Source organism: Rhincodon typus, chromosome 14, assembly GCF_021869965.1.
Source record: "Rhincodon typus isolate 14 chromosome 14, sRhiTyp1.1, whole genome shotgun sequence".
Lineage (NCBI taxonomy): Eukaryota > Metazoa > Chordata > Chondrichthyes > Orectolobiformes > Rhincodontidae > Rhincodon > Rhincodon typus.
The window spans coordinates 13730315-13755139 of NC_063345.1; the positions used below are offsets into that span (position 1 = coordinate 13730315).

Here is a 24825-nt window from a genome sequence, read left to right on the forward strand (position 1 = left end):
TTCTCACCCCCCCGCCCACCCCCCCCCCCCCCCCCCCCATTCCCCCCCCCCCCCCCCCCTCCCCCCCCCCCCCCCCCCCCCCGCTACTGCCCTTGCTCACTATCCCTTCCCTCCTACACCCATGTGATTGTGGGGCGATTTGTAAATTTAAAATATCATACAGACATGGAAAATCATTGATGTTCTTACCTTTTTGGGGTTACGTGGTGTAGAGTGGGTGGAACTAAAGTGTGAGTCAAGATGCTGTACCCATCATGGGTTGGAGGGTTCTGAGGAAGGGTCACCGGACCTGAAATATTAACTCTGATTTTTTTCTTCACAGATGCTGCCAGACCTGCTGAGCTTTTCCAGTAACTTCTGTTTTTGTTTCTGATTTACAACATCCATAGTTCTTTTGGTTTTTATGAGGTGGAGCACCCTTACTGAGTGAACATTTCTGCCTACTTTCCCAGCTCTCGTTCAGAAGCACTGACTAGAATTTGTTTTGATATTCAAAAGTTGTTTGCTTTTTTTCCTGAGTATTGTGTGGCAAAAATGTGTAACAAAAATCCTCGCATTTATGCACACTATCATCATAATGTACCTCATATACCAGCAAGTTAGTTCTTTGATTGCTTAAAATTTCAATTTTTTTTCTGCTAATGCCCTCCCTCCTTGACCCATGTATCATGCTGGAGTTCACTATCTGCTTGTAAGCTTCAAGGTAATGCTACGTTATAAACAGCTAGTTACAGTGCAACATTGCCCAGAGCACTGGCAGTTCTAGCATCACAGTTTGACGTAGCATTATAAGATGTCATTTGCTGTGAAGAACTCTGATATGAAATGAATTGAGAGTTGATCCAAGCAAACAAGTGGTGGAGTACGTTGAAATTTAGGAATGTCTAAGAAAGTTGACAAGTCTAGGATAAATGACCAGAAAGGCCCCCACCACACACCCATATAGCCCTGTAAAAGAGTTCTGAAGTAGTTGGGCAGATTTCTCAACATTAAGCTCGATTGAAATTCTGTTGGAAAACAGGTGTCTGGAGTTAAACAGTGAATAAACAATCTTGTTTGGTCTTTATGATGTTTTCTTATTAAGTTCTTCCAAAATTACTTTTACTCAGCAAGGGTTAGAAATCATTTGTGGATATGGGCATTTATTTCCATGTGTTGCGCTACTACTGTACTTGTTCACAATTTAGTTTTGATTCATTTAATGCACCACCAGTCAGCAGATTCCTGCCGAGAGGGTATTGGAACACATTGTCCCTACCTCTGTGCTGTTGTTTAGTAAACCTACATTTAGAAGGAATTGTTTTTGAAAACTGTTTTTGATATTGAATAGCTTCTAAAATCTTGGCTGTGCTGTGCTTGTGATTACCCATTGCAGACTGTCCCAAGGAATCACTGCTAACCTTTGCGAACATTAGTGTAGCAACTTGAACAGTAGGTTGGTTACACGTTTATGTAATTTTAAAATTTAGATCCTATCTTTTATTCCAAAGCAGAGCTGACAGTTTGTAATTCTAGTTTACCTTCTAAGAGCAGACTTCTGTCATATGAGGGTTCTTTCAAAATTGGTGGAAAGTATGTGGAAATGAAGGTGATAGGAGACAGTTACTATCAGGGTCGTATCCTTTGGAAAACGACATTTGATTGTAATTATATCAAAGCGGGTAACATAAGCTTGGTATGTCTTTGACTGTTGTTTGAGTTTCATTAAACATTAACTGTGAATTGCAAAATGTCATCTGATCTTTGATTGTCTGTTGCTGTTGTGTAGAGGATCTGACAGTCTCTCAGTTCCTGACAAATATGGCTCCTTCACCAAGCAAAAACAAACGGCAGTGCTTGAAAATAATGTTATGGTAGTTCAGTGAATTTTCTCCTGTGACTTTTTAAGCAATAGTTCTCTGTGACCAGAAAATGCTGGTAGTTTTGTGCGTTTGACGGAAATACTGCCTCGTTGTAGGTGCTATTCTGGATATTAAATTGTTTCATGACTATCCGGGCAATAGCTAAAAATTCATTCTGACTTGTAAGCAATACCCAAACAGCTCAATTAATTGTCTTATGAAATTTATGGCTGCATTCCACTTAATTTCAAGGTGCTTTGAAGATGTGTTTTTTCATTGCATACGCCTTTATGGTGGTGAAGTATTATGACCTACTTCTGACTGAAATAATACAAACAAACTGGGTGGAAACTTTCTCCAGTTAATCTGACATGTTGATATGTCTAAACATGCTTACATACAATTTCAGATATTGAGTTGTGGCAAACAGTTGCAATTGTAAAGTATACTAACATGTCAGCTGGAACAGTCAACAAAGATACCATCCAGCTTAAAAAATGCAACCCATATTAACGTGTGTAGGAATAAATTAATTACATCCAGTAATCGGACCTAATTATCAAAGCCTCTCTTGCATGCCTCAGATCTGGATATTTCTCTAGCTTTGGCTGCATAATGTCACTACCTTAATCTGCAAAGAAAGCATCAGGCCAACTTGCAAAAATATCCTTTATCCCCTCCACCCCATCCTGATTGATGTCCTTGAGATGTTTTCATTTTGGTAGTTGGCTATGTTTCCTTAGCCTCACTTGTTAACTCCACCAAGGTTCAATTAGTTATGTCCCCTTCTAGTTGTATATTCCTCATGGTCAGTCCTTGTGGCACAGTTGTAGTGTCCCTAACTCTAGACCAGAAGATCAGGGTTCAAGTCCCACCTGTTCGAGAGCTGCATCATAACGTATCCAAGCAGGCTGATTATAATACCAGTATTCTTCACCGTTTTAGATTATAATAGCAATTTTGTAATTTACTTCTCTTTTGATCACTCAATCCCATCAGAAGGGAGTGTATGATCTGTACTATCCCTTCGTCATTGGCTATTGGAAAATGCACAAAATAGTGACTGAGGCAATGAAGCATCTTTGTAAAAGTAAAACCCTGCCTGGGTTTCTTTTGACATGTTGCAACATTGAATTTTGTGAATTTAGCTCTTTTAGAAGATTGTGGATAAGGATTAACCTTGTGAACACCAAATTTGGTGTGATATCAGGAAGGCTGTGAGAAATTGATCAAACTGTGGAATACAGCCTGGTGGAGATGAAAACCTGAATTATTTTCTAAAGAGAAAATGTCAAGTGCGGATACAGTTGGATACTGTGATGTGTGTACTTTAGGGCCATTTGTGATAATAGGGCAAAGGTAAGTTGACAGGATTTACCATCTTTAATATCCCTGCTGATATTCTTGCTTTCACACATTTAATATGCACAGATGTATCTATTCAGTACTCTCAAATCAGTGTTCCAACCTTAGGCATTAAGCAACCTTGATGGATCTCTGTGTAGCCTTGAGTATGTGATTTGTTTTGTGTTGATGAGAAGAACTGGACAAAATGGTCCAGGAGAGATCAGACAAGAGCTCTTATTTTATATGGCATAGTTTGTTCTTTCATATGTGTAATCTTTAATTTTATAGAATTACACATTGATTTGTTTGTCTCCCTCTTCCACCCCACCCTGCCAAGTCTGGGACATAGAGTCTAATTGTATCCTCAGTTCTGATCTCGCTGAGATGCAGCAGAGACTGAGGGTTGAAAATGAGGTCATTCTGGTTATTTAATAATGTACTATGCAAAAAACCACTCATTGATTAATCAGCATTTTTAAAAGGAAAATAGATTCTTCTTCCTGTCAGTTGTTTTTGATATTAAACTAGAGCAACAATTGATAGAAACTGAAAACATCCTTCTTGCTAAAGAGTGGAATGGGTGGGATAAGGGTGGTCTGCCTCACAGGAGACAGGCCTGTTCCTTTCTTCCTGCCGTTAATGCTTATTGTCATGTGTAGAAACTGTCACAGCAGGAGCTCCAAACCATAAATGCACAGAGCTCTGTCAAAAATGCGTACACATTTTGAATACTGTTAGACTATCTACTACAGTTCAGTGCTCAAACTGTGTTCAGTAGTAGTGCTTTTATATTTCTTTGAAGTGAATGTTTTAGAAGGGAAATAAATAAAGTGAAAATACATCTTACCAAAGTGTGTCTGAGAACGTGCGAATGTGCACATTGCGTTGTGGTGATGAATGCTCTGTGTTTAGCTCATGACACTGTGGATTAGTTAAACTCCTCCATTGTTTTATATTTGAGCTTTACGTCATTCAGTCCATTCAGTTGTTCAATTTTATTTTAAGCTTTCTGTTTCTTGAAGTGTGTTTCATGTTCTTTCATACCTCTGAATGGTTCAGCTGCCAGAATTGCTCTAGTGAGTTGGATCTTGGCCCTCCTCCCAAGTACTGGGTGTTTATTGAGGTCTGGTTTGCTCAGCTCTTATGTGACATGGTAGTGAATTAATCCTGTGCTTTCTAGATCACTTGGTTATGCTTTGATATACACAGGCATTGAGAACTTAAACTATTAAACTGCTTCTTGGAAGATCATATCCAATTTTTTTTTAACAAAATGCCATTGATGTTTCTTGTTCTCTTCCCCTACGTTGCCTTAACCCTTTATCCAATGAGTGACCAGAAGGAAGTATCTTTGGGCTAGGGCATGACTGGCTATAACAGTCAGACTGACCTTTCTATCATGCTCATGTCGGGTGGCTGGAAGCAGTAATGGGAGTGTTGTGATCAGAACCCATCTAGTTTAAAGTCTGATGGGTAAACCAAAAAAATCTCTATTTTCCAAACAAGGCTGATAATTGAGAGCTATCTGGATGGTTAAATATTGTTGCAAAGTATAATGGACAAAAACAAAACAAAACCTCCACTGACACTCAGCAACAGTGTGTACTATGTACAAGATGCACAGCAGAAATTCACCGAAGATCCTTAGACAGCTCCTTCCAAACCCACAACCACTTCCATCTAGAAGGACAAGGGCAACAGTTACTTGGAAACACCACCACCTGCAATTTTCCCTCCAAGCCACTCACCGTCCTGACTAGGAAACGTACCACCGTTCCTTCACTGTCGCCCGGTTAAAATCCTGGAATTCTCTCCCTCGGGGCATTGTAGGCCAACTTACAGCACATGGACAACAGCAGTTCCAGAAGGCAGCTTACCACCATCTTCTCAAGGGCAACTAGGGACGGCCAATTAATGCTGTCCAGCTAGGAACACCCACGTCCCATGAGTGAATAAAAATTTAATAAACACTACCATGTGAAAGAGATAGAGATTGGTGAAGACAGAATTCAAGTATAAAGCAGATAAAAACTTAGTTCCCTTATGAGTTTTTTCGTACCAGATGTAACATCACATAACCTAATCTGTAATGCAGCACAAATGACAACCTACTATGATAAAATGCTGAGAGATTTGACTGATGGGGATAGACTAAACCTCTCTAAAAGCAGATGGCACATTAGCCATTTTCATTGTTAATGTCTCAGCATACTTTCACGATCAAGGATTAGAAAATTTGAATTTCAGTAGAACATCTCTTCCTGATTCAATTATTATTCATACATAAACATGTGAGACTTTGTTTAGTGTAAGAATGTTAACCAGCGTAAACTGTGTTTTCTTTCAGTTGTCACACAATTATGACTCTGAATTTTATATTTGTAGTTGATTTCTCTTAAAATCCTGTAAGCTGAAAAGGAACTTAATCAGCGCAGTTAAGCTCAACTTAATTGCCAAGTAATGTGTCTTTGTTTTCTGAGAGAGAATTTCTCCCATGTCCCAGTACTTTTTTAAAGAAAAGAATCGTCACGGAGTTGAAACTTCAGTTGAAGGACATTATTGCATTAGTAAAGTACTGTTTTTGATTAGAGGGTCCTTATGGCGTATTTGCTGGAAGAGATGCATCAAGAGGCCTTGCTACATTCTGCCTGGATAAGGAGGCATTGAAGGACGAATATGATGACTTGTCTGATCTTAATGCAATGCAGCTGGAAAGTCTTCAGGAGTGGGAGATGCAGTTCACTCGTAAGTATTCTCATTGTACAATGATGGATGTCTGAACTTTCACTTGTATTGTCTAGGCCAGGAGAGATTAATCTCTTGTATCAAATCCATGAAAATGCAGTAAGGAGGAGGAATCTCAGACTGAATTATCATTTGCCTTGTTGTACAGCCGGATAACTATTTCTATAAAACCTCTGCATAATGTTTTCAGTCACCACAGTCTTTTAAAAATATCATTTTTTTACAGATACCTTCAATGCAGAATCAAACACAAAACTGTCAGCTGGCTATTAGAATTTTTTTTGATCTACTGTGTTTAATGCTGTAGAATCTTGTTAGAATCAGTTAGTACTTGCTTTCTGTTAGATTAGTCAGTTCCCCAGCCTGTGGCAGTTCATTGATGAAGATGCGAATGTTACAATCAGCATCACGGAGGAGGAATATAGAAAAGGTTTACATTTTTGGATACTAAAGGATTGAAGGGATGTGGGGATAGCGTAAGAAAGTGAAGCTAAGATGAATGATTATTATTGAATGGCAAAACTGGCTCAAAAGACTGATGGAACTATTCCTGCTCAATGAATTATATGTAACAGAATAATGTATTCAGTTTGGATAAGTACCGAGGTCAGTGCGGCAAGTGGTGAAATTGCTGTATTCAGAGAATAGTCTGAATTTTAATTCATGCTTAGGTTCCTTAGACTTCTTATTACACCTCTAAGGGGTAGAATGCGATGGAAGTCTCTGTACAGTAAAGATTAAAAGCCTGTACCACAGAAGAGATTATGAAGCAATTCATAATCATAATTCATCTCTAACAACTAATGCCCTCTTCTGCAAACTGCAGAAAAAGTAGACTGTAAATCTTTCCAGCTTCTAATACAAACACATCATGTATATTTGTTTTCACGTAGCTGTGTTGTTCTCAATGCATTTGGCATGTACTTGCACGTGCATGTTTTGATTAGAGAAAAGTACTTTGCAGCTCATCGCAACAACATAAACTTTTGATACCAGCAAGTTTTACTGATACTAATTAATTTGTGGAAATGAAACACACTGGCCTTTCAGTTTTGGTCTGAAACTTGATAAGCATGTTGTGTTAGTAATTCTGATGCTTGGTTTCTCTCTCTGTCTTCAAGATTCTGCCAAGATTTCCATAGAAATTACAATCACGTATTTTACTCCATCTTAAATATTGGCAAAATTTCAGCTTCAGTCACTAACAGTGATAAAGTGAACCTTGATTAATCTTTTCTGAGTCAGAAGGTGGAGGCTTTGAGTTGACAGTCAGACAGTCCCGATGAGTGAAAAATGGGGCCCTATTCTGACATCCATGATTCTGCTGTTCATTTGGTGTGATAGGCTCTTTCTCATTGTTTGGGATGTACGAGTCTATAAAACCACTTCTGCCAGTAACAACTGAGTAACCTATGGGTGAATATAAATCTAGATTCTGTTACAATCCCAGATGAAAATGCTATATTATGTTATGATGTGTTTAATTTAAAGTGACAAAGTTTGAGACTCCAGGTCATACTAAGAGAATAATGTCATGTCGTAGTAGATTATTTTGGGAAATAATATCAGGAGTTTTAGGTACAGGTCAACAAACCCGTATATTGAGCCAACGTTGCCCAGAAAAGATTGTAAGGTAGCACTCTGATTCAACGAAATTCATCACGTATTTATGTGTTATTAGTCATATAGACAGTGCATTACTCAAATTCCAAAAGGGTCTGTATTAGACGGACCCCTTGTTTCTTTCACATTCCAAAAGTGGCAAGTCAGCCGTTACCCTGGTCTCACCACTCCCTATCTTCCGAGGTTCCATCCTAGCTCATCTCCAAACCCTGTGTTTCGTTCCTATCCTTAAGTAAACCCTATTGCTTTGTTTTTTTCTTGGTGACGGGGTCATCCTCACATTCCATTTCTAACTAAGGCTTCAGGGTTAATGCTAGTTCAACCACATTGCGTTTTCACAGAAACTCTGTCTGATTGCTGCATCAACATCTGAGCATGTTTATTCAGTTTAACTAACTTTTCTTTTAACCTGACTACTTTCTTGAATAAGAATAAATGAAAATGAATCTTGAACAATTTGTATGATAATTGCTTGTGAAGTGACCTCAAACTCTACCTAATTCTAATCCCGGCTGGAAGTTCGTGTGGATTTAAAGGTTAACTCATGCCATACCCAAATACCTACAACAGTCACAAGATTCTTTAATTTATAAGAAACACGTTAATCTTTACCTGCAGAGTTAGGAAAGTAAATCAGTCTAACATACATCCTGCATGTAATACATAGACAACCTGTACTCCAAAATCCAGAATTAACATAAGGTAGATATGAGTTAACAAACTGTGGTCAAATATCCTGCAGAACATAGCAAATAATTCAGTTAAGACACACCCGCTTAAAGTGGGAGTGGTTACTGTGAGTCACAAGAAGTCTTTAAAAACTCAGTCTCCTTTACTACCCTGTACCTTGAAAAACCCTCAAAGTATGTCTTGAGTTGCCTCAATAGCTGCTCATGTCCTGGTATTTCGATCTCTTCCTCTGACACTGCATTCCAGTGGATTCTCAAGCTGCACTCCAGCATCTATTCAGGCACAATTCTAGCTCTTTCACAGACAGCTAGCTTCATAAAGCTGGTAATGCCCTTGGGTTTCTCCTAGCTCCACCATCTTTCAGCAGTATCAAGCAAATAGAGTATGGGCTTCCTTCACACTTCCCCATCATGTGAACTACCAAACAACTCCTCGGACATCAGTCAGCCGCTAGCTGTGTTGAGACACTTTCGTGTTGCTGATTCTCTGTCTCCATTCAGAATCAGGGACTTTCTGCCGCCTTGGCACTTTGGAAATTTTCCCAAGCCCTGACTGCCTGGCGCCTGCCAACCACAGTACATCTGGAGCCTCTTTTCCCTGTTTCCAGCCGCCAGACAAACATGTAGCATACCTTTTCTTGCTTCCACAAGTCCTGTTGACAGGTTTTCATACCACCACACACAGGCACACTACTGTCTCTGAAATGGACACCATGGTATCTGGAACACAGGAGCATCCGCAACCTGATCTGCTCTGTGCATGCATTGGAACTTCTGGGGCTTTACAGGAAACAGTGAAAACAAGACAAACAACAAACTACAGTAATGCATTTTGTAGTCTGTTATCCCTTTCTAAAAAGTATTTTTTATTCTATTTAAAACCTCTTCTACAGTCCATAGTTATCCAGTTTATATTTATTTTGTCCCATATTTTATGATTCAAATGAACTTAATCCCTTTTGTAAAAAAAAAGCTGCAGAATTTTAATTTTACGAAATTGTCTGCGGATATGTAGTAGTGTAAATGAGTGAAATGATCATTTTGTTCCCTCACTCTCTGTTGCTACTACTTGAGTCTTCCCTTATTAGATTTTTCAAAGTGTGGTAGGAGCACTCTGGTAATCATAGCTCCTTGGTGTGTTGTTACTAGGATCCAACTCTTGACACTTGGTTTGGCATGATCAGTATAGAAGAAATCAATCGCAGGTCTGGATAAGGTAGGGTTGTCCTTCCAAACACATGCCTGGGTATAGGCCATGCTGTGATGTAACAGAGAAATTAAGTGAGATGAGCGAAGTGAGATTTCACCCTTTGTATGGGAACACACTGCAATGGGAACTAAAGCGTGTGCCAACATTCGTAAATTGCATGTTTATTTGAAAGACTTCCTAAAATTGGAATGCCTTTTAATAGTCATTTTCTTTCCTCTTAATCTTTTCCAGAGAAATACTATTATGTCGGAAAACTCCTGAAACCGGGAGAGGAGCCCACAGAATACACGGATGAAGAAGATACAAAAGATGCAAAAGAGGCTAAAGAGTTGACAAAGGAGTGAAGTTCTGCAGTTTGGAGAGATCTATTTTTGTAGAATTGATCAAGCAACAACATTGCATTGAAATTTTTCAGTAAGATTTCTGCGGGGTGGGGAGGGCACAATTATTGCAACTGTTCAGTCTCATTAGTTTGACAGGTGTTTTGTGGTGAAGCATGAAATGAAGATGTGGAGGGAGGTCCATCAGCACTGAGCTCTGAATATTGTAAAACTACAATAACATGACTTGTCCCAGCCAAGGCAGAGCAACTTCGTCTGATAATCAAGCTACTCCATTCAGTCAGGATAATTTGAAAATGTGTAACCAGTGTTTTCCCTCATTTATTTTATAGGAGAAGGAAAAGGCCTTTGCTTTCCAGAAATTAAGTTGTGGGTGGGACAGCAGGGAAACAAGCATTCAGCTTGACCAAACCAGCTCAATATTTACAACATTTCACATGAGCAAGTCTCATTAAACTACATTCTCGCAGAGCTAACCTGTATTTAGCTACGGTTGAGCTTCTAGCAATGTTTTTGGTTCAGAAACGTGCATCACAAAAGCAATTTACACTGTATATGGATACTGTAAGGTTAAGCAGTTAATTCTGGTCAGTCTTGTTGCTTGCCTCTTGTAAATGTGACAGAGCACTTAGCGTGTGCAGTGCCTCAGCAAAAGTATGCAGCAATAACTGAATGGGACATTACAAATTCTGAAGATTGAATTTTGCAGGAATTGTTGTGTGGGATCAGTTCAGTTAAGATCACATTCCCTTTAAAATTATTGGCCTACGAACCCAGCCATTTTAATATGCATTCTAGCAGTAACTAATAAAAAAGCAAGACGTTTTGTTTTGGTAGTTTTTCTAATTGTAGTAATAAGATGACCTGTTTTTGTGCCGTTGTCTAACTCTTGTACAACAGTCATCACAAGTGAAATGCTGATGTGTGACCTCATCAGAGAACTGTGCTTTGTAAAAAAAAATATTCAAAATCCTATGTTTGCATTAAATATATTCCTAACCAGATTAAATGTTGTATACTAACAAAATATGATTAAGTCTGTACAAAAACACATCAGATGATATTGTACAGCATGTGTTTACTTTTGTTGAAATAAAGAATGTCACTACTTTGAATTCTAAAACTTATTGATATACTTGTGCAAAAATTAGAATTGCAATACAGTCCACAGAACGAGAGATCCTCTCATACAGTTGGCAGATACCCTTAATACACATTAAGGGTACAGCAGTGTCCTAGTTGCAGAACTAGACCAGCAACACAGAAATCGAATTCAAATTCTTAAGGCAAATCATGAAATTTTATGTAGAGAGTAAGGTGCACTGTGCCAGGAAATAACTTTAAACTGCTGCATTACTGTCAGAAACTCAACTCATTAATGAATATCCTTAAGGAAAGGCCACTTGCTGTTCTTATAAAAATGAGGAAGACAGGAGTATAGGTCTTCCAGTACTTTGAGCCTGCTCTGCCATTCATTAAGATTGTGGCTGATCATCCCACCCGATAGCCTGTTCTCAGTTTTTCCCGTTATCCTTTAATCCCTTTAGCCCTAAATGTTACATCAAACTCCTTGAAATCATACAACGTTCGGGCCTCGCCTACTTTCTGTGATAGTGAATTCCTCTGGTTCACCACTCTAGATGAAGGAATTTCTCCTCATCTCAGTCCTGAGTGATATCCCCGTATCCTTAGACGGTGATCCCTGGTTCTTAACTCCCCTAATCTATCAGTTAACATTGTACTATGGTTAAGAACCTGGAATTCAAAATCTCTGTATCTAAATGTTCCACTTATTTGATTTTAGTATTGAAATTCAGTTTAAAGAAAAGACTCAATTACATTTTGAGATATTCAGAAAAGTCAGTATAACTCTTCATACTATGTGCAAAAAGGGAGATGTTCTAAAATAGAAGTAACTTTGATTATAAAACGCAGCCAAAGTGTTTTAACAGTACATTTCTAGCATTTGTGAATGGTATCATGTCAATGCTGTCTGTAAAAATGTATATTTACCGTATTCGCTTTTTACTTTGAAATACTACTCTTAGTACCCAGCATGAAAGTTGGTGCTAACTAACTTTGCAGTATATGATTTCAATTGAATAGGGATCATTGTGCGTGCACACATTAACAAGGCCTGGTGTATAGGGGTTAGGGTAAGGGCATGGGAGAAGCTCAAGCCCTAAAATTGTTGAACTCCGTATTGATTCCAGAAGGCTGTAGAGTTCCCAGATGAAAAGTGAGATGATGTTATTCAAAGAGTAGCTGGGAGACATCGCCACAGTCATCATGACTGTATAAGAGTTCTCTGCAAGGCACCCTCTGCGAGACGGCGAAGAAGGGCAGCGAATCAGAGGGCAGTTGAGAGTCATCACAGCAGAATTCTGGGAGATATCACCACAGTCATCAACTGTACAGCAGGTCAGAGAACCTGGTGTCAAGGTCTGGTTAAATCTGAAATACTACATTGATGTTTCAAACCCTCCCTCCTGGAGGAAGATGCAGTGGTTTTTGTTGAGGTTCGTTCCAAGCAGCTCCATGACGCGTGACTCTGTGGTGTACAGTCTGTTACCCGGGACGCGCATAGTCAAGCATCAGTTGCACCTTCAAGACCATCAGCTCGGTGAAAGACTCCATTTGGTCTGCCTGAACTTTGGCTTTGGAGCAAGGAGTTAACCTCGACCAAGTGTTGCACACTGGCGTATTCCAAGGTCCAGCACTACGTGCTGAGGGACACACTGAAGCTTGGGGCAGCTGTTGCCAAGACGCAGTGAGAAAAGACCACTGTCTGAGGTCTTCCTGATTAAAGGTAAATGTGGGTCCGCTCAGTTCTTCCTCGTGTGTCAAATATGTGAGTGTTAGTGTTGTATGTGTCTATAGTCAATCTCCAACGTTTATGTGTTTACTTGATATGCCACTGTGCAGAACAGAACCGCTTTTGTGTCAATGCAAATATACAAAGATTTATTATGAATAAAGTATATTTTTGAAATAAAAGAAAGACCCTGAGGAGTACGACTGGCAAGGTAAAGGTGTACGAGAGCAGCCATTAAGAGAGTGTGCCAGTGTTAGAGTGGGAGTGCCGAGGCCTTTGCTTGAGAGGTTTCGGCTTGAGGAAGCTGAGCAGGGGTGCAGGTAAGGATTCTTTTAACTCTCTTTCTGTCTAGACTGAAGGCAGTATGGATGGCAGTTAGGGCAGTCGCATGTTCCCCTTACAGTATGTGGGAGATCAGGGAGACTTCCAGTGACCCTGGTGGCTACACCGGTGAGAAGTGCACCCGCCTGCATCTCCTGACAGACCACGTCAGGGAACTGGAGCTGGATGCACTCAGGATCATCCGGAGTGCAGAGAACATCATTGATAAGAGCTATGGTGAAGTAGTCATTCTTAAGGTGCAGGCTGCAGGTAGCTGGGTGACCACCAGGAAGGTAAGAGGGGAAGGCAGATAGTGCAGGGTTTCCATGTGGCCATTCCCATCAGTAACAGATATACCACTTCGGATACTGTTGGGGGAGAGATGACCTTTCGGGAGCTAGCAGCAGCAGTTAGGTCAGTGGCACTGTGACCAGCTCTGAGACTCAGATGGAAAGGCTGCAGTCAGACAGAGTGATACTGATAGGAGACTCAATTGTGAAGGGGACAAACAGGAGATTCTGTGCCCGCAGAACAGACACCAGGATGGTGTGTTGCCTCCTGGGTGCCAGGGTCAAGGATGTCTCTGAGCAGTTGCAGAACATTCTGAAGGGGGAGGTGAACAGCTGGAGGTCATTGTGTACATTGGTACAAATGACATAGGTAGACAAAGGGATGGGGCCATGCAAAATGAGTAAAGGGAGTTAGGTTAGAAGTTAAAAAGCAGGATCTCAAGGGTACTGATCTCTGGATTACTCCCAGTGCCATGTGCCAGTGAGGATAGGAATAGAAAGATAGGCCAGATGAATGTGTGGCTGAGCAGTTGGTGTAAGAGGCAGGGTTTTCAATTCTTGGATCATTGGCATCTCTTCTGAGATAGAGGTGACCTGTTCAAGACGGATGGGTTGCACGTGAACCGGAGGAGGTCCAATATCCTTGCAGGGAGATTTGCTAGTGATACCCGGCAAGGTTTAAACTAGTTTGGCAGGGGCTGTGGGATTCTGAATAAGAGAGGGGCCATCGAGAAGACAAAGGAAAATACATTAGCCATTGAGAGCAAGTTTACTAGTCAGGATAGCCAGGGGCACAGTAAAGCGAGGGAAAATAATTGGTTTAAAGTGCATTTATTTCAATACACGACACCTGACTGGTAAAGCAGATGAGCTCAAAGCATGGATTGGCTCTGGGGACTGGGATATTCTTGCCATAACAGAAACAGGACTGAGAGAAGGGCAGAATTGGCAGCTTAATTTTCCAGGATACAGAAGCTACAGGCGTGACAGAAGTACACGTAAGCAAGGAGTAGGAGTTGCCCTTTTGATAAGAGAGGACATAACAACAATGCTTACAGAGGATATTCTTAAGGGGTAATCAAATGAGGCCATTTTGGTTAGATTTTAGAAACAAGAAGGGGATTGTCACTCTGTTGGGGCAGTACTATAGACCCCTAAATAGCCAGCGGGTCTAAAGGAGCAGATGTGTAGAGAGATTAGATACCTGTAGGAATTAGAATAGCATTGGTTGGAGATTTTAATTTCCCCTGTATTGACAGGCCACCCAGAGTGTAAAAGGCTGGGACAGGGTAGAATTTGTCAAATGTGTCCAAGAAAGTTTCCTCACTCAATATGTAGAGGGTCCTACTCGGGAGGTGCAACACCAGACCTCCTCTTAGGAAATGAGGTCGGGCAAGTGACTGAAGTGTCCGTTGGAGAGCACTTTGGGTCCAGTGACCATAACTCTCTTAGTTTTAACATAGTTATGGAAAAAATTAGGACAGGTCTACAGGTTAAGGTGCTGAACTGGAGCAGGGCCAATTTTGTGGCCATTAGACAGGATCTAGCAGAGGTCAATTGGGTGAGTCTGTTTGAAGGAAAAGGAACGACTGGCAAATGAGTGTTTTTTAAAAGTGTTATATCAAGAGTCCAGGGACAGTATGTCCCTCTTAGGGTGAAGGGAAAAGCTGGCAGGTTTAGGGATCTTTGGCTGACGAGGGATATTGAGGCTTTGGTCAGGAAAAAGAAGAAGGCATATATTGGATTTAAGCTATCGTGCTCAAATGAATCCCTTGATGATTATAAAAAGTGTAGGAGCACACTTCAGAGGGAAATCAGAAGAGCAAAAAGAGGGTATGAGACGGATTTGGCAGATTAGGTTAAGGATAATCCAAAGAGGTTTTATAGCTATATTAAGAGTAAAAGGGTGACTAGGAAGAGAACAGGTCCCCTTAAAGATCAGCATGGCCATCTATGTACGGAGCCACAGGAGATGGGGGAATTTTTAATGAATATTTCTCCTCAGTGTTTACTGAGGAGAGAATCATTGATGCTAAGGAAATAGGGGAACAAGTGGGGATGTTTTGGACTGCATACATATTACCAGAGAGGAGGTGTTTGCAGCCTTAAAGCACATTAAGGTAGATAAATCCCCTGGGCCTGATCAGTTCAACCCTCAGACATTGTGGGAGGCTAGGGAAGAAATTACAGAGGCCCTTGCAGTGATTTTTGCTTCATCTTTAGCCACTGGTGAAGTTCCGGAAAACTGGAAGGTGGTTAATGTTGTTCCATTGTTTAAGAAAAGTAGCAAAGACAAGCCAGGCAACTACAGGCCAGTGAACCTGACATCAGTTGGAGGCAAGTTATTGGAGAGGATACTGAGGGATAGGATCAGTCAACATTTGGATAGTCAAGGTATGATTGGGGATAGTCAGCATGGATTTGTGCATGGGAAGTCACGTCTGACAAATCTTTTACAGTTTTTGAAGAGTTAGCCAAGAGGATAGATGAGGGTAAGGCAGTGAATGTTGTCTATATGGACTTTAGTAAGGCCTTTGACAATGTCCCACACGGCAGGCTAGTCACGAAGGTTAAGTTGCATGGGATCTAGGGACAGCTAGCTAATTGGATTCAAAATTGGCTCGACGGTAGGAAGCAGAGGGTGAAGGTTATTTCTCAGACTGAAGGCCTGTGACTAGTGTTGTGCAACAGGGGTCAGTTTGTTATTTGTTATTTACATAAATGATCTGAATGTGAATGTACATGGCATGATTAGTAAGTTTGCTGATGATACAAAGTTAGAAGGTATCATTGATAGTGAGGAAGGTTATCAAAAATTACAGAGGGATCTTGATCAGATGGGGAAGTGGGTTGAGGATTAGCAAATGCAATTCAATACAGATAAGTGTGAGGTGCTGCACTTTGGAAATTCAAACCAAGATGGGACTTATACAGTAAATGGTGAGGTCTGAGGAGTGTTGTGGAACAGAGGGACCTAGGAGTACAAGCACATAGTTCATTGAAAGCGGCATCACAGGTGGATAGGGTGGTGAAGAAGGCATTTAGCATGGTGGCCCTCATCGGTCAAGGCATTGGGTATAGGAGTTGGGATGTTATGTTACAGTTGTATAAGTCATTGGTGAGGCCACACTTGGAGTATTATGGACAGTTTGGTCACCCTGCTATAGGAAAGACATAGTTAAACTGGAAAGTGTGCCAATATTTATAAGGATGTTGCCAGGACTAGTAGGCCTGAATTATAGGGAGAGGTTGGCCAGGGTAGGACTTTATTCCTTGGAACATAGGAGAATGAGGGGTGACCATATTGAGGTGTATAAAATCATGAGAGGCATAGATAGGATGAATGCATATAGTCTTTTTCCCAGGGATGGGGAATTGAAAACTAGAAGGGCATTGGTTTAAGGTGAGAGGGGAAAGATTTAAGAACGATCTAAGGGACAACTTCACACAGAGAGTGGTGCATATGCGGAATAGGCTGCCAGAGAAAGTGGTTGAGGCAGGTACAAAAGCAACATTTGAAAAAACATTTGGATAGGTCCATGAGTGGGAAGGATTTAGAGGGATATGGACCAAAGCGGTCGATTGGAATTAGCTGAGTAAGCATCATGGTCAGTATGGACCAGTTTGGGCCAAAGGGCCTGTTTCCATGCTGTATTCCTCAATGATTCTATGACTTTATTTCAGCTTGCACTGGAGTACTGCAGCAAGCCTGAGATGTTAGCAAGGGAAACACAATGGTGTGTTGAAATGGCAGGCAACTGGAAGTTCGGTGTCTTTTTTGTAGACGGAACATAGCTGTTCTGCAGACCCAGTCTATGCTTTGTTTCTGCTAACGTAGAGGAGACCACATTGTGACTGGTAAATGCAGTAGACCAGATTGGGTGAAGTGCCTTGTTATCACATGGTCTGTTATTACACACAACCCATTGTTAGCTACTAACACTCCCCATTAATAGCTAATGAAAGTGAGTGTTATCAAACAAAATTTAACACCAAAGTGTTAGAAGTTAGGTCAAAGCTTAGTCAAAGAGATACGTTTAAGGATTATGGTAAAGGAGGTAAAAATGGAAAGTGTAGTGGAGGGAATTCCAAAAAAAATCAACCAATATTCAATAAATGTGCAAAATATTTAACCTTGGCCTTGTCTTTATTGAATTATAATGCAACAGATATTCACTTTCATGACCATAAATCGTTGCAATTGTTTGACTAATATTAACTCCAGTAGAATGTTACATGGTACAGTGTGTATGGATAAAAGGTACATGTAAAAAAGTACACCTCGTTTCCTTGTTGCTAAACTGGAGATGGTGCTGCAAATAACAGCACATAATCATTAGTAGATCCACAGTTCTCACTCCACATTCAGTTCAACTGGAATAATGTAGGTCTTCACCAACTTAATGTCAAGTTGCTTTGGTTTTACACTGGCTCTGATACAAGTGGACAGTACTTTTTTTTTAAGCAGTTCCCAGAAGTTATCTTTTGAACTCATTATCTTGCAATAACATCAAAAATTCTTGTCAGCTTTTGGAAACCCCTGAATGGACCTACAGACATTATGCAGAATTCCACCTATCTAAACAGAACATTACAGCCACAGTTTAACTGAGCATTACTAATTCCAAGTCAGATCTTTTATGTTGTAAATTAATTTTGCTTTGAACAAATGCAGTTCAACAAAGGATGAGATTTAGATATTCCAAATTTTTATTTTAAAACGTCATCTTTGAAACAAATGAGTTTGAAGCTAGAATGAGTGGTAGAGGGAACATGCACTATGAAGCAAATCTTTCTGTGCAGCAGTGAATGGGTTAAGACCCAGATCATCAACTGGAGCATCAGAGTTTAAATATGAACCAGGGCCAGAGAATATTTGTAATCAAAGCTTATATCATCTGTTCCAGTACAAAGTCTGCAGAAAGAACAAATTTATGTTTATATAGCACCTTTCATAACCTCTGGATGTCACAAGCACTTCATTGGCATTACTACTTAAATAGTTAATTGACTACGTCAGAGCACAGGAAAATGTCGTAGCCAATTGTGCATAACACGCTCTTAAGAAGCAGAGAGATAGGCATACAGTCATGTATATAAAGTGACTAGGTTGTGTTTTTAGGTGGTGTTTTTGTGGGAAAATATTGGCTAGGTCAAAACATTATTGAGAAGGCAATTTAAATGTTATTGTAGGGAAATACTTGTGGACCTTTCTTATTTCTAGTTGCCAAATATCTGAACAGTATCCTTACTTATCTATGTTAACTCCCAAATACAGATTTTGTTAACTCAAACATGTTCAAGTAGAGTGAATGATAAGCAGTCTATGCTGTTGACCATATGTCAGTTCATACCTAAACTAGTTTTAATGTGTTACTTTGTTCAAATCAGACTAATTTAAGTGCTTTGGCCCAGAAAGCCACCAATGTATTGAAATGGATTTTATTGTAAGCAGCAAAATAATTCATGGATTTTTTTAATGTTTTGGTGCTTTTGGTAAAATAAGCAGATTAGGTTATTCATTTCTAGAGGATATGATGATGCAAGAGCTTCACTGTATCAGACCACCTAAATTATTTTCATTTTAATCCTTTTTGCTGATATACTGTGATGAAATTTGTTTGCATGATTTTCATGTTTCATATTTTGCTCACTTCTATTATCGTCTTAAAGTCTGTGGTCAACATCAAACTGCTTGTGAATGTGTGTCTGCTTCCCATTTGCTCCCATTTTGGAAAGGTAATGATGATGGCCCAAATCTATCTATCTCAGGCCAAGAATAATCTACGTTGCAACCACAGTGAATGCCAAAACCTCCCTCTTAATAGCAGTAATTATCCACAAATTCATTCTTCATGCATCGGGATGGAGCCAAAAATATTTTCCAATGAGACAGAGGGTGGTGGTGGAGGGTTGTTCTTTGGACAGCAGGCCTGTGACTAGCAATGTTCCTCAGAGATTGGTCCTGGGTCCACTTTCATTTTCCATTTACATAAATGATTTAGTTGAGAATATAGGAGGTATGGTTAGTAAGTTTGCGGATGACACCAAAATTGGTGGTATACTGGACAGTGAAGAAGGTTATCTAAAATTACAAAGGGATCTTGATCAATTGGACAGTGTGCTGAAGAGTGCAGGGCAGATAAAGTTTAATTTGGATAAATGTGAGGAATTGCATTTTGGTAAAACAAACAAGGACAGGACTTACACAATTAACGGTAGGCCCCAAGGATAGTGTGTAGAACAGAAAGACCAAGGGGTTCGGGTATATTATTCGATGAAATTTGTGTCGCAGGTATACAGGGTGGTTAAGAAGGCTTGCCTTCATTGCTCAGACCTTTGAGCGTTGGGATGTCATGTTGAGGTTGCACAGGACATTGGTGAGACCTCTTCTGGAATACTGTGTGCAGTTCTGATTGCTCTGTTATAGGAAGGCTATTATTAAACTGGAGAAACGATTTACAAGGATGTTGCTGGGAATGGAGGGTTTGAGTTATAAAAATAGGCTGGGACATTTTTCACTGGAGCATAGGAGGTTCAGGGGAACCTTATAGAGGTTTATAAAATCATAAGGGGCATAGATAAAGTGAACAGCAAATGTATTTTCCCTAAGGTGGAGGAGTTTAAAACTCAGGAGCATTTTTTTAAGGTGAGGAGGAAGATTTAAAAAAGAACATGGGGGGCAACTTTTTTACACAGTAAGTGGTTTGTGTGCGGAATGACCTGCCAGAGGAAGTGGTGGATACAGGTACAGTTACAATGTTTAAAAGACATTTGAATAAATTCATGAATAGAAAAGATTTGAAGGTTTATGGGTGCACAGGCAGGTGGGACTAGTTTAGTCTGGGAACATGGTCAGTGTGGACTGGTTGGACCGAAAGGTTTGTTTCATGTCGTATGACTCTATATTACTCTGTGGTGTTTTATTTCTCTGTTAGAATCTATAAGATGATGCTTACGTTTACAATGCTTGATCACAGTGTTACTTTCTTTATTTTTGTGCTGTGTTTCAGCACTGAAGACTTCAGAACAACTTGACAGTTGACTATCCAAGTCCACTTCTTCACTAACAATTTTCCCAGATCCTTCACTATTCCGTAAGTCTTTCATTTGGTGTCTACTACAAGGTTTGCTGGAAACGTTATGTTCTTCTTTTAACTTGCTTCCATTTTCAATCCAGTAATATTTTAGCTCGCTCCTGAATCCACTGGGAGCTGGATTTACATCATTGCCGCATGTTTGAGATTTTTTGTTAGGCTTGTATTTCAAGACTTCTTGGTGTATTCCTGGCTTGCAATTTGACCAGCTGTTCACAGCACTGAACTCACAAGTATTATCCTTGTGACTGTGCTTTACTGTACTATTTGATTGATTCAGCCCATCTGTGCTCTCTTGGTCAGAACACCCTGGTTCAATCTTGGTTACCTCGCAATGAGATAACAGTTGATTGTTGTACTTTTTGCTTGAATTCCTGGATTGGTTATCATCCTCTAACCTTGGTACAGCCAAATCATTTTGAGAGTTTTTAATTGAAATTTTCCAATTGCTAGTTGGATTTTTCCATGGTTCTTTGGAGCCTGAATGGGACGAAATCCACAGATCCTTGGTGCTGGAATACAGGTCCTCAGAGCTATGGACTAAGTTCTCTTCTTGGCTCATCAGGTCACAGACAGAAACAGCACAACTTTGTCCTGAACAACGAACTGTATCTTTTAAGTGTAATTGGCACCCACCAGTAAAATCTTCCCGAAAATCCAACTGGCTGTCTGAATTCTTCCACTGCACCTTGAACTCTCGGTTATATTCCTTCAGCTGGTGGCCAACATTACTGCTCGAGGCTTTCTGTTTGGTGCCAGACCTGCTGATGGTGATTGTCCATCTGTAGTTGCTGTTGTGGTCATAATCTTGCCATCTATTTTGTGGTGTGATGCTCACCTTGGTGCAAAGATGGCTCAGTTTGTTCTTCAAGTCTATTCGGAAGCTTTTCCCGTCATCAGAGACTGTTCTGCGCCACTCGGAGTGGTTAATGGGGTCGCTGGTGCCGCAGCAGAGACTGAGGTTTGAAGGGCATGCAAGCTGGTGATAATCTAGCAAACAACTAACAAAATCTTCATAGTGGTAAAGTGGGCGGCGGATCTGCCGATCTACAGCAGTGACCTTACGTGAGTGCCCATTGCATGGACGGTTATCATCACCACTCGCATGCTGCTTATGGAAGTGAGTGCCACAGCCTTGCATTACAGTAATCTGCAACGATCCAGATTCATGAAATGTTGAGACCTTTCCCCTGATGAGGCCATGCTGTTCCTTGGGGTCAACAGGACCCACATCCATCCATGAGGTGGTGATTGGAAAGTTGTTGGTTTGAGAGCTCAAAGTCTCTTTTTCTGCAGAAAGTGACTTGTGCTTCTCCCCATCAACGTTTTTGTGCTGCGTCTTAACCTTTATGCATTCTGAGGCCTCCACTTTTCGAAAGCCTTCTTTGTCGGCAACATCTTCACCTGGTTTCTGTTGCTCAGCCTCCTCCATGTGCTCACGTTTCACCCTTTTCTGATGACATTTTGCTGTGTCACTCTCAGAAAGCTGTCTCTTCTGAAATCTCATCTCCTTCTGCAAGAACAGCTGCAAACAAAGAGAAACAGTGAAATAGTTGTCAAGTACAAAGATGGTGCTGAATAAGTCCTTTTCATATCTATAAAGTGTTTACTGGCATTTCACCATTCGTATAAAAACAAATGATCATCTCACATTCCCTTTTCTATACTTGGGACCAGGGCATTGTTGGCTGAATATGCCCTTTCTTGATTGCCCTTAAAAATTGATGGAGAACCACCTTCATAAACCACTGCAATCCATGTTGTCTAGATATACCTACAGAGCTGTCAGAGAAGCAGCTTTTAATTTAAAAGGCATTACTGGCTAAACCAGCATTTATTGCCCATCGAGCAATTAAGAGTCAACCATATTGCTATGGATCTGGACTGACATGTAGATAAGGACAGCAGATTTCCATCTGTGAAGGACATAAGATCACCAGATGGGTTTTTATGACAATTGAGAGCGATGACATGGTCACCATTATGCCAGCTCTCTATCTGAGATCTTCGTTGAATTCAAATTTCACCCTCTGCCATGGTGGGATTCGAACCCATTCCCTCAGACTTGGAAAGTACTGTCAAAGAAATCCTGACAGTAGCATTCTGTAGGCAGGTTATATTACAGCCATAATATCTCAGATGGGGGTGGGGGGAGGGCTGTGAATGATTAGGCTATTGGATTGGGTGACAGTCAAGCTGATTGTTCTTTCCTGGATGTTGAGCTCAGAGTGTATTTGCAGCTGTGGCCATATGGAGAGTATTTCTCCATTTCTACATCTTGTAGATGTTGCAGAGGCTCGAGTAATCAGGGACAAGCTCCTTGCCAGAAAGCACTCAGATTCTGTCCTGTCTTATTAGCTATGGCACCTATGTGGGCTGGGCCTGTTGAGTTTTTGGTCAATGGTTAGCCTGTTGAGGATATTAGTGGAGAAGGATTTGATAATGGCAGTGACGTTGTACATTGAGATTGTAATGGAAAAATCCCCGCTCGTCTGGATGAGTGCAGCTCCAATAACATTCAGGAAGCTTGACATCATTCAGGACAAAGCAGCCCGCTTGATTGGGACCCTATTTGCCAACTTCAACATTCTTTCCATCGCTGCCAATGCACCTTTGCCAATGGTACGTAACATTGACAAGATGCATGGCTGCACCTCACTAAGTTTCCTTCAATAGCATCTTCCAGACCAGGGACCTCTACCACCTAGAAGGACAAGGGGACAGCAGATAATATGGGAATACCACCAGTTGCAATTTCTGCTCTGAGCCACACCCCAACCTCACTTTTTTTTATTTGTTCACAGGATGAGGGCGTCACTGGCTAGGCAGCATTTATTGCCCAGAGGGCAGTTAAGAGTCAACCATATTGCTGTGGGTCTGAAGTCACATGTAGGCCAGACCGGTAAAGATGGCAGTTTCTTTCCCTAAGGGACATTAGTGAGCCAGATGGATTTTTTCCAACAATCAACAATAGACTCATGGTCATCACGAGATTCTTAATTCTAGATATTTTATTGAGTTCAAATTCTTTGGAAATTGGAACTATACCACCGTTCTTTCACTGTTGCTGAGTCAAAATCCTGGAAATCCCTTCCTAACAGTATTCTAGAGATTCCTACACCCAAAGAGTACAGTGTTTCAAGAAAACAGCTCAACACCAGCAGTGCATGGGGAATTGTTGATGGGCAATAAATGCTGGCCTAGCCAGTGACACCAACATCCTGACAATAAATAACAAAATGCTGGTTAATTCCTCTCTTGGTGGAGATGGGCATTGCCTGGCAGTTCTGTGATGCAAGTATGTGGATGTTGTCTGGGCCTTGTTTAAGTGGGCATGAGCTACTTCTCGGTCTGAGAAATTACAAGTATGAAATTAAAATGTGCTGTTCTTTGTTCATTCAGTTTCATTGTTCGGGCTGGAGAAGCTCAGATTGTTCATCTTAGAACAGAGGAGAGGAAGTGTTTAACAGTAATGTTCAAAATGAAGAATTTTGCTGAGAATAAATAAGGTTTTGTTTCAACGGTGGATGTTGCCTCACTGGCAGGATCTTTGAGGCCTGAGTCCTGTTTTGAAAATCCCAATGAAATGGTATTTCCTTTGCATTCAAAATTCCTCCGGTTTAAACAATCTCTATGCTCTCAGCTCTCCACCAACTCTCCCAGCGCTCCTTCAACAGGAAGTAGTTTGGGAAACAATAACTTGGAACACTTGCCACTACACATTTCCGATATGCCCACCTTGAAGAAGTTCTGCTGTTCTCTCCGATGGGATTAAAACGAAACATTTTCCATATCTTTCAGTTCTGAAGATGACTCCTACCAGACTCCAAACATTACCTCTGTTTTATTTTCTCTCTCCACAGATGCTGCCAGACCTGCTGGATTTCTCCAGCATTTTCTGGCGTTATGGTTCAGATTTCCACCATCTGCAGTATTTTGCTTTTATTTGACCGGTCTGTCCTTGGCAATATCCTACACAGGATCAACAGTTTGAGCCAGAGCTTCAAGTGAGAAAGATTAACTATGTCCTTGGGTAAATGTTTTTTGCCCAAAGTGACCAATCATATAATACCACCCACAGAAGTGATTTCCGTTGTTGCCATATTGTGCAAAAACACACATGTATGCAAATACACTTTGACAAAGGCAAAAAAAATGAGTGCAATAGTAATGCATTAACAGACTTACTACAGTCTCATTTTCTTTGGCGTGCACTTCGTACAAAGTAAGATATCTGTTGCCTCACAGTCATTTTTGCAATCCCACATGTACATTTAGAAGATGATTTCTTTCTTTGATTTCATTTAGATTGTTTGGATTAGCTCATTGTACTTGGCATTTTAAAGAAAGCCAAGATAGTGGCTACTATGTTTGTACAATCAGTGTGACTATCAAATATCCATGCCAAGTTGGGTGATTGGACAAATTAGATTTAAAATTTGTTTGCAAAGGTGGTTGAATATTAATCTACAGTTCCAAGTGAAATATTTTGGCAATGAGCCTACA

The 24825-nt window shown here is 40.5% G+C and overlaps 2 protein-coding genes across 4 annotated transcripts in view; one reads left to right on the plus strand and one right to left on the minus strand.

Moving 5' to 3' along the window:
* Positions 1-10919, plus strand: part of LOC109929732 (membrane-associated progesterone receptor component 2-like) — a 47651-nt gene extending 36732 nt beyond the window's left edge. The window contains exons 2-3 of the mRNA XM_048605273.1: positions 5778-5933; positions 9687-10919. Of these exons, the coding sequence (XP_048461230.1) occupies positions 5778-5933; positions 9687-9799 (269 nt within the window). The 3' untranslated portion in view covers positions 9800-10919. The remainder of the gene's footprint in view (positions 1-5777; positions 5934-9686) is intronic.
* A 6420-nt stretch (positions 10920-17339) lies between these two features.
* The window catches only part of LOC109929731 (A-kinase anchor protein 17B-like), a 30770-nt gene continuing 23284 nt past the window's right edge, over positions 17340-24825 (minus strand). For 2 of the 3 annotated variants that reach the window (XM_048605181.1, XM_048605180.1), the window contains exon 5: positions 17340-21844. In XM_048605181.1, the coding sequence (XP_048461138.1) occupies positions 20126-21844 (1719 nt within the window). In that variant the 3' untranslated portion in view covers positions 17340-20125. The remainder of the gene's footprint in view (positions 21845-24825) is intronic. The other variant, XM_048605182.1, reaches the window with a different exon arrangement.